The sequence below is a fragment of the Elephas maximus genome, chromosome 2, assembly GCF_024166365.1.
Source record: "Elephas maximus indicus isolate mEleMax1 chromosome 2, mEleMax1 primary haplotype, whole genome shotgun sequence".
Classification (NCBI taxonomy): domain Eukaryota; kingdom Metazoa; phylum Chordata; class Mammalia; order Proboscidea; family Elephantidae; genus Elephas; species Elephas maximus.
Window position 1 is genome coordinate 159802234 of NC_064820.1, and position 13932 is coordinate 159816165.

A 13932-nucleotide genomic window follows, 5' to 3' on the forward strand; every position below is an offset into this window, starting at 1 on the left:
TTGTGCCACTCAGAGGCTCCATAGAAAGATTAAAAAGCTAAATTATAAAAGAAGTTGACAATGTAATGACCAGAGGGGCATAGTGACATAAGTTTTCAAGTTCTGATTAGTTCACTAAGTTATCAGTGTAATTCCTAAAGATTAGAAATGCAAAAATTTCACATTTATGTAACTTTAAATATCTGCCTATTGAGTCAAAGTGTATTGATGTGAACAGGAGTGAAAGTTCTTGATCTATTCTTCATTTAAGAGTTGTTTCGTACCTACCGTGCCAGGCACTGTCCCAGGCACTGAGGATCCAGTAATGAACCAAAGTTCTAGCCTCTTAGAGTTTAGGTTTTGGTTGGGGAAACAAACGAACAATAAATAAACATGTCAGGTGTGCTCAGGAGAAAAATAAACCTGGCAAAGGGATAACGGGGAATCATGATGGGGGGACATTGCAAAATAGTGAAGTCACCTATCATACGCTGCTTGTAAACAACAAACGTAAAATGGAAATTTTATTAGCTAAACATAAGAAATTTTTATCATTTGCAAGATTTTGCTACACAACTACTTCTGGTGCTAAACAGACATGAGCCTCAAGTTTCCAGACAAGAAGAAATTAGTCTTAGGGGTTTATTTACAACAGCAAACTACCATCACATAAAAGCCACATTATTTTTACCTTTTTTTTTTTTAATATTAAAGACTTCTTGTACTGAGGCTCCCCCTACCTGGCATTACTTGAAATAATCTGATGCCATCTTGTGGTAACTTGTATATTCATAATTTAATTAATGAAAATTTCTCTAACGTCTGATAATAAGGGGTTGAGGGAGGGAAGGCTGCTCAAAGAGGGTTACCAGAGGGTACACCAACTCTGGAAGACAGGAAGCAGGCGGCCAAGTTTTTGTTTATACCTTTTTAAACACGGTGTGGCTGTGGAACTGGTAGAGGCTGATCAGGATGAAATCCATCAAATATGATTGAGTGCCTACTGTGTCCATGCTGGGTGCAATATTAGAGTCTATACCACATATATATCTCGTTTGTTCTTGTTAGCTGCCGTGGAGTCAACCCCTGAATCACGGTGATTCCATGCACGGTGGAAAGAACAATACCCGGTCCTGCACCATTCACATTTTTCAGAAGTAGATCTTCAGGCCTTTCTTCCTAGTCTGTCTTAGTCTGAAAGCTCACTGCAACCTGTTTGGCATCACAGCAACACACAAGCCTCCACAGAAGGGCAGTGGCTGTGCATGAAGTACATTGGCTGGGAATTGAACTCACGTCTCCTGGATGGAAGGCAAGAATTCTACCACGGAACCACCCATGCCCATATATCTCATTTAGTTCTCACAAAAACAAGTGAACCTGTTAACAAGTATTAAGATAGAGTCTTGGTATTAAAAACATGAAGCCTGTAGTCAGGCAGGGTAACACTGGGATTTTTTACTCCCCAGGCCACACTAGGGACTCTCATGGAAGCAAAGTGATCTAATGGTCCAGATACCCACCAAAAGCCCTGGCCTTCCTTGATCCCGGCTCAGTGCATCACAAACTTGAGTGTACATAAGAATTACCACACACGGCTGTGTGCATATACTGTGCACACTATACTTCATGGGGGGTTATGAACGATTTTTCAAGGCACATTTTGACTTCATTTTGGCCTTACTCATGCCTCCTACTTTCTTTTTTTTTTTTACTTTTTTACCAAACTCTGTAAACTAACTCTCCTCCCTTCCCCTCAGGTATGAATCTATTGTGAATATCACTGTATAAAAACCAAAACCAAAACCAAACCCGCTGCTGTCGAGTCGATTCCAACTCATAGCAACCCTATAGGACAGAGTAGAACTGCCCCATAGAGTTTCCAAGGAGCGCCTGGCGGACTCGAACTGCCAACCTTTTGGTTAGAAGCTGTAGCCACCAAGGTTTCCATCACTGTATACATTATATATATGTAAAGATCTAAAAAACAAAAACAAACCAGTTGCCATTGAGTTGATTCTGACTCATAGCAACCCCATGCCTTTCAGAGTAGAACTGGCCTCTGTAGGGTTTTCAATGGCTGCGATCTTTCAGAAATATATCACCAGGCCTTTCTCCCGAGGCACCTTTGGGTGGATTCAAGCTGCCAACCTTTTGCTTAGTAACTGAGTGCTTAAGCATTTGTGTCACCCAGGGACTCCATGTAAAGGTCTGACAAAGGAAAAATGTAGACTCTTCTACAGTGTAATATACCCTTGGCTTTCATTGATCTTTTATGTATTAAAAGGCAAGAGACAAAAGATCACATGAATCTAGATGAAAAACAAAACAAACACAGAGCTATGAGAGACCAAGAAATTGAGTCCATCTAAGGAATAACATTCTATATATTTTACTCATGGAAGGAGCTTCATGAAGATATGGCATTTACCTTTCTTATTTACTAGGAGAAAATGTCTACAAACTTTCAGAAAGCCTACAATTGAGAGTAAAGAGTTGCTAAAATATCAGCATTCCATGAGCTCAGAAGTCAATGCCTACCTTTTATTGCTCCCTTAAAAGGGATTAATAACCTCCAAAGAAGGCACTGCCACCAACTTCCAAATGGGGTTATCTGAGGGAGGGCAGGGAGGCAGCTGAGCTGACAGGTGTGTCTGATTATATTCTTCGGCCTGAATCAGGTACCAAAAAAAAAACCTGTTGCCATCAATTCTGACTTATAGTGACCATACAGGACAGAATAGAACTGACCCATAGGATTTCCAAGGGACAGCTGGTGGATTCGAACTGCCAGCCTTTCGGTTAGCAGCTGAACTCTTAAACCACTATGCCACCAGGGCTCTGAATATGATACCGGAGGACCTAAAATGAGTCTGGTATGTTAACATAGCTGTTTTATAATCACTAAGGGAATCTTTGCTACCCAGGCTGCTTCCAAACATGTACATGCAAAGAGACGGGGCAGCTGAAAAGAGACTTGATGTGTAGCTACACAAAGAAATCACTTTGGGCTGTACTAAATTCCTTTTATGAGATACATGCAATAGTCTACCACAGAAGAAAAGTTGACTTTATAACAAGATCAAATGAGTCATCAATTAATCAAAATTTCACTGATCAAGGACTGAAAATGTTTATGTCGACAGATGTTTTAAATGGCTGTTCATTGGTATTTCGGAACAGCAGGATGACAAAGTAGAAAGAACAGAGGACGACAAGCCAAGACATGCAGACTGAGATGCTGCCATCTGTGAAGCTGGATGGAGAGCCACCGGACGACCCTTAAAGACCCTTCTGGCTGGGGCAGCCTAGAATTCTAAACAAAGGCCAACCAATATTACTGTGGCCACTCTCTTTCAAAAATGTTCCAATAATCTACAATGGCATAATAAAGTTTTTTAATAAGGATAGTTTAAAATTGTGACACAAAGTTATACTCCCTTATTTCAACATTAAATGCATATACCCAGTGCATTTAAAGATACAACACAACACAAAAAGATACAGAGTCCATAAAATAACTGATCAGTACCATTTGAAAGTACCATGGTCCAGACAGACAAAGCCTGAGTAACTGTCCCACACTGGAGGAAAACTAAGAAGACGTAACAGCTAAATGCAATGCGGGATCCTGGATTGGATTCTAAACAAAAAAAAAAAAACAAACCCATTGCCATCAAGTCAACTCCAACTTACAGCGACCCTATAGGACAGAGTAGAACTGCCCCACAGGATTTCCAAGGCTGCAATCCTTATGGATGCAGACTACCACATCTTTCTCCCACAGAACAGCTGGTGGGTTCAAACAACCAACCTTTCAGTTAGCTGCTGAGTGATCTAACTACCGAGCTACCAGGGCTCCTCTGGATTGGAGCCTAGACTGGAAGTTTTTAAAAGTATTGATTCACTCTTTGGAAGCAAACCCAGCTATCGTTTATTGAGTAGCTACATGATGCCAGGTATTATGCTTTAAATCTCTGTCTGCCTTACTTTCTTCATCTGTAAAATGGGAATAAACACCTACTTTAAAGAGTTGTTAAAGAAATTAAAGGAAGTAAGTTTACATAAAGCATAATACCTGGCACCATGTAGGTACTCGATAAATGATAGCTAGGTTTGTTTCCAGTGAATGAATTAGCACGTTTAAAAACTTAAAGTTTCAAGACTTTATCTTGCAATTTACTGCGGGTGTGGCATTAAGTATACTGCTAACATCCATTTGCAATAGAAAAATATTTAAGTGATGCTTAAAAACTTATTACCAAACCGATGGCCATCACATTGACTCTGACTCATAGTGACCCTATAGGGCAGAGTAGAGCGCTTCCAAGGAGCAGCTGGTGGATTCAAACTTTGACCTTTTGGTTAGCAACGAAGCTCTTAACCACGGTGCCACCAGGGCTCCAAAAACTTATCGGGAGATTAATATTTCTAATTTTCCTAGACTAACAAAACCTCATAAGCACATGCTTTATCAATTCAGAATTTGTATAAGATACAAGGCCTCACTGACATTTCCCTCCACACTAGCGTTGGGGAAAGCGCTGCACCAGAGTAGGGTTAAAAATAAATAAATAAATAAAGTGAATATTCAGTTTTAAAAATGCAAAGATTGTTTCTAGGTATTTTTAAAGCTCTCAGAGATTGGTAATTAAAGTACAAACCTCTGGGAGCCATGAAGGTTGGCTAAGCCCCTGAAACTATTGCCCTGAGGTAATCTTTAAACCTTAAAACAAAAATATCCCCTGAAGTCATTGTAAAACCAAACAATAGTTTAGCTAACTAGTAAAAAATGTTTGTCTTGGGCATTACACTCTTTTAAGCATTATCTATATGGGATCAAACTCGAAAGATTAGATAGGAACCTTAGGGGGCACGGAGTTTATATTAATGGGGAAGGAACAACTCAGAAAAGGAGAGTGGGAATGTTTACACAACTGGAAGAATATAATCAGTGTCACTAAATGGTACACGTAGAAACTGTTGAATTGGTGTATGTTTTGCTGTGAATATTCTCAACGACAACAAACTATAAATAAAATTATATAACAAACAAAAAAAAGAACCTCCCCCCACACTATAAGTCTTATCTGCCCCTCTAAAGGCGCTTACAATAAAAATTAGTATTTCCCTTCATCTCCCTTGACAGTGAGCCCCTTGAGGAGAGGAACGCGTTTTTCTTTATCTTCACATCTCCCGAGGACAAAACCATGCATGTCTATTAGCAGACAGACATGTGATGAATGGTTAACAACTGGTACTCTGACAGTCAGAAATCTTCTACACACTGATTAAACCACAACCTCCACTAGATAACTTACTAACTGTGCCTAAAAATTATTTAAATAGCATTTTAAAAATAAACCATTATTCAAAATGTACCTTTATCCATTCTCTCTCTCCCCTGTGTTACTCCAACTTAGTGACATTTTCTGCAGACTACCTCTCTCAACTTTTTATCTTCAGGTTCGTGGGATAAATGTAATAAATTATTGATGTCATTGCTATCACCAAAGTCCATGGGTGACACAAATGATTAAACTCTCCACTACTAGCCGAAAGGCTGGTGGTTCAAACCTACCCAGAGGCACTTTGGAAGACAGGCCTTGCAATCTGCTTCCAAAAGCTTTGAACACCCTATGGAAAAGTTCTACCCTGACATACATGGGGTCACCATGAGTCAGCCAATAGCAACTAACAAAAACAACATGACTGTTACCCTATGATTCAACAAAGATTTTTAAAGTACTGTGTGCCTGCATTACACCAGGTACATTATATGCACCTGTATGAATTTTTCCATTTAATTTCCCCAATAACTGTAGAAAATAGTTATTCTCATTTTACAGAGGAGGTAACTGAGGCATAGAAAAATGAATTGACTTGTCCAAGCTCACACAGCTAGTGCCACTCCATCCCCCCATCTGACATCTGAGCCCATGCTCCTCATGTCTGCGTTCTTCAGGGCATGTGAAAGAATAGGAATAGGAAGGAAAAAGTAAAGGAAGACTATTACAGGGGCTGGGGAACAAAGAAGATAAGTAACCATGCTGTTAAACTGGGCCCAGGCTTTGCCAAGTCCATTTATTTTGGAGTTACAGGTTTACCCCAAGTATTTCTGGAGCTCAGCAGGGAGAGATGTCGCACACATGTAAGTGTCAGATTTGCAATGTAAAAAGATAGGATCAGAAACAGAAACGTTATGAATTACCCAATCAACTTTCTACTCTAAATGGAAATAGCCGTTCATAAATCCGCTTTATGAGCTTAAGGGTAAACACTGAAACAATTTTGTTCAGCACATCAGGCTCCAGGCTAGAATAAATAAAACCCAAGATAACTGTGTGGAAACAAAGAATTATTTTAATCTGTCCATTTTATCACAGTACCCAAAGTAAGGAATGTTGCTGAACCCCACACTGAATTCAGTCTGAAATTTCACAGGGCTAAACCCCAGAAGCGAGTTCCTCGGTGGTGGAAACGTTTAAGCACTTGACTACTGACCATAAGGTTGGTGGTTTGAACACACCCAGAGGTGCCTCAGAAGCCTAGCAATCAGCCACTGAAAACTCTACAGAGCTCAGTTCTAGTCTGACACACATGGGGTTGCCATGAGTTGGAATCAACTCAAAGTAACTAATTTAAACCTCACACACACACCAAAAAAAAAAAAAAACAGTTGGGGTCAAGTCAACTCATAGCGACCCCATGTGTGTCAGACTAGAACTGTGCTCCACAGGGTTTTCCAGAGCTATGACCTTTCTTTTATGACCTTTCAGAAGTAGACAGCCAGAGTTTTCTTCCAAGGCACATCTGGGTGGATTCAAACCACTAACCTTTTGGTTAATAGCTGAGTGCTTATCCATTGGTGCCACACAAAGACTCCTGGTTTAAACCCCATAAGAGTGTATTTCATTCACTCATTCAAGGATTTACTGTGTACCTACTATGCTCCAGGATCTCTTTGGGTGCTTGGGATACATCAGGAATAAATGACAAAACTCGCTAACCATGAAGCTTATACTCTATTCACAATGACTCTTCTGCCTATAGAATAAAAAGAAAATCAACATAAACAATTCTATAGTAAGAGAAGCTATAACTTCTCCGTCCTCTTTTTAGATAAAACCAAGAAAATCAAGTCAACACAATGGCTCTCTGGGTCCCTGATCTGTTTTAATGACTTTAAATTTCAGGTAGATGAAATTTACAAAGATGATCCCTTTGAATTCAGCTCCTGAAAGGCAAGCCCATTAAACAGGCCCATGTGAGCTTCCAGAAATGGCATCTCTTCTACACTGCTACATGAATGTGTACAACACGCTGTCGTTCACTTTACAGATGATTTTAAGTAAAATGAAGAAAATGGCTGTAAACGATGAGAGATAGAGAAGTGTCATACAAAGAAAGAAATCAAAATACACTGTCAAGCACATTGACACTATAGTTCATAGAAAGAAGAGTTTAGCATCCCATGAATAAACAATTTGGGGTTCTCAGCATTCCTCCATGAAGAGTTTGTTGAGAAACACTACATTCCACGAACAAAGAGTATTGTGCTGTTTGTTTTCAAGGTGTCACTTAGCTTGCAAAGCATGAAGCTAATATTTTGCCTGTGGTATCCAACAGACAGGTGTAAGAAGAGCAAACATTCCTCAGGTTTTAAAAATAGTCATACATTATAACTTGGAAGGCAGGTCCTAGCATACCAAAAGCCAGAGATCAAGTAGACTCTATTTAAAATAGAACTTCTTCAGTGCTAAAGCTGCGTCAAACATACCGCTGTACAAAATCAGATTAAATGCTTCCCAGAAATCCTCATACGATTGTCCCTGCTGCCAAGTGCTTTCCTTTGAAAAAAAAAAATATGTATTTTGCCAATAACATAATTCTTACTACCTTAAGCTTCTAAAAAGCTTACGCTTGTCAAAGTTGCTAGACATTGGATTCTCACCAGCCACCCTGGAAGGCAGGTGGAGTAGAAGGCATTACCATGTTACAGAAGAGAAACTGAGACTGCCGGGTTGTTTTATAGAGTTGTGAATGTTGCTCACCACACTGGGGCTCCCAGTCAAGCAGGCCACGGCAGGGTTACAGCTACCTAGAAGGAGCACCTGTTTCTAATCCACATAAATTGCCCCGTTTAGATTTGGCAAGCTGTGAGGCTGTGCGGATGATCTCTGTAAACTAGTGGTGGTAGCATCAGAACTTGTCTAGCTTCCTTAGGTATAAGAACCCCCCAGCACACGGCACTCTTCACTTCTCTGCGGGGTTCAATAATTCAGTGCAATGGCCACACAGAACTCACAGACCATACTTAATAGTAGTTAAACGGTTTATTAAGGAAGTAACAGGGTACAAAGCAGGAGCAGGAAGCACGCAGGCAAAGTCCGGAAGGCTCCCCCCAAGTGGAGAGCACATCTTCCCTTCTTCAGCGCAGGACAGTTCTCTCAGTTCCTCTCAGCTGTGCAAGCCGGCAAGCTCTTCTCTCTGCTGTGCATGCCCCGCCAGCCATGCGGGCTGCCTCTCACCCCTCATGGAGGCCTCTCTGGCTTCAGCCTCCCCACCATCTGCCTCTCCTCTGCTAACTGACCCTGTTATAAGCAGTGTAGTAGTTTTGTTCAGCTCTCTTGCGTGCATTCCTGGCAGCAGGTTTCTGCTGTCACCACCAACTGCTGCAGGGCCCCCTCCAGGCCTCTTACGGTCTTCAGTGTTACAGACCTTGACCCATGCTACAGCTAGCTCTGTTAGGAGGTTCCTCATCTCCTCCCTCTCTGTTTCTTCTCTCTTCCTGCCTTTCTGACCTTTTCACCTTTCCTGCTTCTTTCTTCCTTCTTTCTGACTGAAAACCTCCATGAGGTTGACTACATTTACAGCAAACTGCTGGTCAATTTCAAGGCACGGCCTTCCCACCAGGGCCATAAACTGACCAATCCCCTCTTGGTACTTGGTTCTACTTCATTTGCCTAGTAGGCTATAGTTACTTCATGTGCATAAGTATACTGACCAGTCCCTGCAAGGTGCATGCTTTAAATAACAAAAGATGAAAATTCTCACAACAAATGGATTTATTGACATCTGATAGTCACACAACCCCACCCAGGGATCACCCAAGAGTTGCCTTGTGAATAGGCGTGTGCAAGTGTAATGTCAAACCCATGATGTTAATACTGTCCCACTGCTAGGCTTTCCATTTGGGATACACACCTCCCCTTTCCCCAGCCCTGCCTTTCAAAATGTCCTTCTGAGTCCTTGGGCAAGGTTCTACTACTCTTTCTTCTGTGTCATTCTCTAATCCATAGCATACTTACTATGTGCTAGACACTTTGCTAAATATTTTACAAGAATTTACACCAGATCCTAACTGAATACAACTACAAAGTGACCTCAGCTATGCCACACACAGCGCAAAAACTGCCCAGCTGAGCCCAGTCAACCCACAAAATGGTGAGAATTAAAAAAGACTGTTGTTGGTTCAAGACACCAAGTTTTCGAGTAACCTGTTACATGGCAACAGATAACTGAAACACTTTATATTCTCACCCTAACACACATCAAAGCTATACACTTATTTCAGGCACACTAAGTCCACTCAGGTGAGAAAACTCTGAGAGAGGATTATGAACAGAAAACTGAGACTGGATAAAGAGCACAACAAAGCTGATTCTGGAATACCATTTTATTCACTGGACAAACATCTGAGTGCCTGTTTTGAGCAAGGCAGTACACCCTGGTGATTAGGGGTGTGGACTCTGGATTCAGACTTGTGTTGAAATCCTGGCTAGCTGTGGGAATTTAGGAAAGCTGCTTAAACTTATCTGAACCTTGGTTTCTCCAGATTGTGAAATGGAAGTCAGTTATAACTTGCTGAGGCATCTGAGAGGAGTAAACCTGATAATTTATAGAAAGCACGTCCTCTTCTCCTTACCTGGGAAACTGCTATTCATGCTTCGGCCATCATCTCATGAACGTCACTTCTTCCAGGAAGACCTTCCTAATGACAATCTTCATGGACTTCAGCAGGTCACTCTGCTTTACTCAGTTCCTTTGTAACTACACATCATCAATTGGAATTATGTGTTCATTTGTTGATACTTTATTAACGTCAGGCTCACAGGCTAGAGGCCACCTGCTCCATGAGAAGAGGGTCTGTCTTGTGTGCCTGCCATTGCATTTCTAGCATCTGGCACAGAGCTGAACATCCAGGGGAAAAAAAAAAGTTTAAAAACATCTGCTGAATGAAAGAAAAGCACTTAGCCCAGAAGCTGACACGTGGTGAGTGCTCTATACATGAGAGCTTGGCATTGTGCTCCGTGCTTCTGCAAGAGCCTGCCTAAAGAAGTTTAGATTCTAGTGGGGGAACAAGACATGTACAGAAGTAACTCTACGACACTACAAACAGTGGTCAGTGAGGCCTAGACCTGGGAGTTCTGAGAAGGCAGAGATCACCTCCTGATGAGGACAATCCAAAAGGACTTCCAAAGGAGCAGTGGCACTGGAGAACCCACATTCCAAAGTGCCAGTCCTAGCAAAAGATGGAGTGGTGGGTGTTTGTTTTGGGGGTCTAGAAGCCTGGCCTAAGACAAAATCTATTCCTATGTATGTTGAGCAAATAATTTGAGAAGCTGGACTATATGAAGGAGAACGCAACAACCAGATTGGAGGAAGACTCATTAACAACCTGCGTTATGCAGATGACACAACCTTGTTTGCTGAAAGTGAAGAGGACTTGAAGCACTTACTGATGAAGATCAAAGGCTACAGCCCTCAGTATGGCTTACACCTCAACATAAAGAAAATAAAAATCGTCACAACTGGACCAATAAGCAATATCATGATAAATGGAGAAAATAGTAAAGTTGTCAAGGATTTCATTTTACTTGGATCCATATCAATGCCCATGGAAGCAGCAGTCAAGAAGTCAAATAACACATTGCACTGGGCAAATCTGCTAAAAAGACCTCTTTCAAGAGTTAAAAAGCAAAGATGTCACCTTGGGGACTAAGGTGCATGCCGTGGATTGAATTATGTCCCCCAAAAAATGTGTGCATTAACTTGGTTAGGCCATGATTACCAGTATTCTGTGGCTGTCTTCCATTTTGCGATTGTAATTTTATGTTAAAGAGAATTAGGGTGGGATTATAACACCACCCTTACCCAAGTCACTTCCCGATCCAAGGTAAAGGGAGTTTTCCTGGGGGGTAGCCTGCACCACCTTTTATCTCTCAAAGGGAAGCAAGCAGAGAGTTGGGGAACTTATACCACCAAGAAAGCAGCACCAGAAGCAGAGCACATCCTTTGGACAGGGGGTCCCTGCACCTGAGAAGCTCCTCGACCAGAGGACAAGGGCCTTCCTCCAGAGCTGACAGAAAGACAAAGCCTTCCCCTGTAGCTGACACCCTGAATTTGGACTTTAACCTACCAGACTGTGAGAAAATAAATATCTCTTTGTTAAAGCCATCCACTTGTGGTATTTCTGTTATGGCAGCACTATATGGCTAAGACAGTGCTCTTGACCCAAGCCATGTTATCTTCAATCACCTCATATGCGTGCAAAACCTGGACAATGAATAAGGAAGGCCAAAGAAGAAGTGACGCATTTGAACTACGGTGTGGCTGAACAATCTGGACTGCCAGAACAAATCTGTCTTGGAAGAAGTACAGCCAGAATGCTCCTTAGGAGTGAGAGTGGCGAGACTTTGTCTCACAGATTTTCAGCATGTTATCAAGAGGGACCAGTCCCTGGAGAAGGACATCATGCTTGGGAAAGTAGAGGGTCAGTAAAAAAGAGGAAGATCCTCAACGAGATGGACTGACACAGTGGCTGCAACAATGGGCTCAAACATAGCAATGATTCTGAGGATGGCACAGGATCAGGCAGTGTTTCTTTCTGTTGTACACAGGGCCGGATGAGTTGGAACCAACTCCACGGCTCCTAATAACAGCAACAACAGAAGCCTGGTCTAAGGCAAAATCTATACCAGGTCCATCATTCATTCATTCATTCATCAGATTTTTATTGAGTGCATAGTAGGAGCCAGACACTATTCTAGATATCGGGGATCAAGGAACAATATAAAGAAGTTCCTACTTTCACAGAGCTGACATCCCACCCATGAAAGGCCTCCATAGCAACACCATGTTAACCAGCATCCTATTCACACCTTTGTGACTTGGAGTCCCAATTGTATCCTCTCCTATAATGGAAATCCGGCCTTACCACCTAGAAAATGGCTTTCCTCTCCCAGTTTCTCCCTTAGTTTGGCATCTAGCTTGCACCTGTGGAATGCATTGTCCACTGGCTGTTACCCAAGGCAAATTGCAATCCTTGCAATCTCATTTAAGAATGTTAAAGATGAAAGTGAACTTAGAGATCTTCTGGTACAACACCTTCACCCTATAAATGTGGAAACTGAAGCCTAGAGAAAAGTTGACCCTTGGCCAAAATCATTCAGTGAATGGCAGAGCCTGATGAGAGTCCAGGGGTTCCACCTCCCAGCTTGTTTGCTTTTGATTTTTCAAAGAAAATTTCCATTCCCCCAGTGCCACAAGCCATGGTCCTAGAAGCTCCCCTTGGGATGAAAGAGGAAGCCTGAATATTGAGTTTAGGGTGCACAGCTGTAGTAGTAGGAATAACAACGGTAATATTTTAGAGCTGTAACTAAGCATCTGACACTATGATAAGCACTTTACATGAATTATCTCACTTAAATCCTGCCAACAACCCTATGTGTTCGTGCTATTATTTTCCACATTTTATAGATTACAAAAGTAAGGCACAGAGAGGTTTAAGTAAGGGGCTCAAAGTCTCACAGCTGTTTAATAAAAGACAAAGTGGCGAAGCCGAAGAATAATAATGCTGAATAAACTAGATTGATGGTTTCAATCGTCTCCACTAGCTTTTCAGGGGTTAAAACTTTATTGGAAAGACTGCAACCTCAAAAGGATTCGAGAATTTGCCAGTCCTTCGGTCCCCTAAGCCTCTCCCCAAAGACCTCTCCCTTCCGTTGGGGCCAGGTGTGAACGTGACGGCACGCACGGTGCCTTTTCCTTTATCCCAGACGGAGAGCTTTCGAGGAAATCCACTTCTACCCTTGCCCCACGCATCCCTAAAGCGAAACCCCTAACTGGAGAGAGGACGTCGGTCGGGATTTCCGAGTGGACAGAAAAGAGAGGAACGAGCTGCAAAAGCCGGGACGCCAGAGCGCAGACGGCTGGGGCAGGGGCCCCGAGCCCGGGACGGGCCAGAGGGGGGCCGGTACCTTTCGGAGGAAGCTGGAGACCACCTGCTCGAAGGGGTACTTGTACACCTGGTGCACGTCCACCGTGACCCCCATCCCTGCGCTCCGCGGTCCCCGCGCGCCAGCCACGCCTACGGGAGCGCCCGGCCGCTGGAGCTCCGCTCCCGACCTGCAGGCATCCACACCCCGACAACCAAAGGAGCATAGGTTTTTTTTTTTTTTTCCCCGTTGCTTTTTCAAACTTTGGAAACTTTATTGTTCCCTAGAAAAAAAAACAGACAGTTGGTCCCGCCCTGTTTCGCCAGCGTCCTCCGTGGACCGCACTCCGGCGCAGGGCGGAAGCAAGCGCCGAAGCTCGCAGCACCGCGGAGGAACTTGTGTTTGGAGCCATCCCGGTCCACTCCCCGCCCTCCTTCTTAGCCACGCCTGCAGACGGAAGTTTCTCTGCCAACGACACAGGACACCCTTCCCTTGGGAGCGTTGGACTTTGGGTCTTGGGCTTAAATGCAATCACCTACCCTGGAGCCATAGAATAAACCCTATACTGCTGTTGGAGCCTTAGAATAAATAATATATGCATAAACTACCCGCCCTCAAAGTTCAGGAGCTGTAATATAACCCTCCTCTCAGTGTTGCTGAGTCCAGCGTGACAAAGGCCTGCGATTGCATTACTCACCCGACTGGGGCAGCTGTCTCTGAGGCTTGGGATTGG

The 13932-nt window shown here is 42.8% G+C and overlaps 1 protein-coding gene across 5 annotated transcripts in view; it reads right to left on the reverse strand.

Annotated features, from left to right (window-relative positions):
• PRELID2 (PRELI domain containing 2) overlaps positions 1 to 13436 on the reverse strand; it is a 197627-nt gene extending 184191 nt beyond the window's left edge. For 3 of the 5 annotated variants that reach the window (XM_049873978.1, XM_049873977.1, XM_049873981.1), the window contains exon 1: positions 13242 to 13436. In XM_049873978.1, the coding sequence (XP_049729935.1) occupies positions 13242 to 13316 (75 nt within the window). In that variant the 5' untranslated portion in view covers positions 13317 to 13436. Of the gene's footprint in view, positions 1 to 9907 lie in introns of all 5 variants that reach the window. The other 2 variants (XM_049873982.1, XM_049873979.1) reach the window with 1 other exon arrangement.
• Between the last annotated feature and the right edge of the window lie 496 nt (positions 13437 to 13932).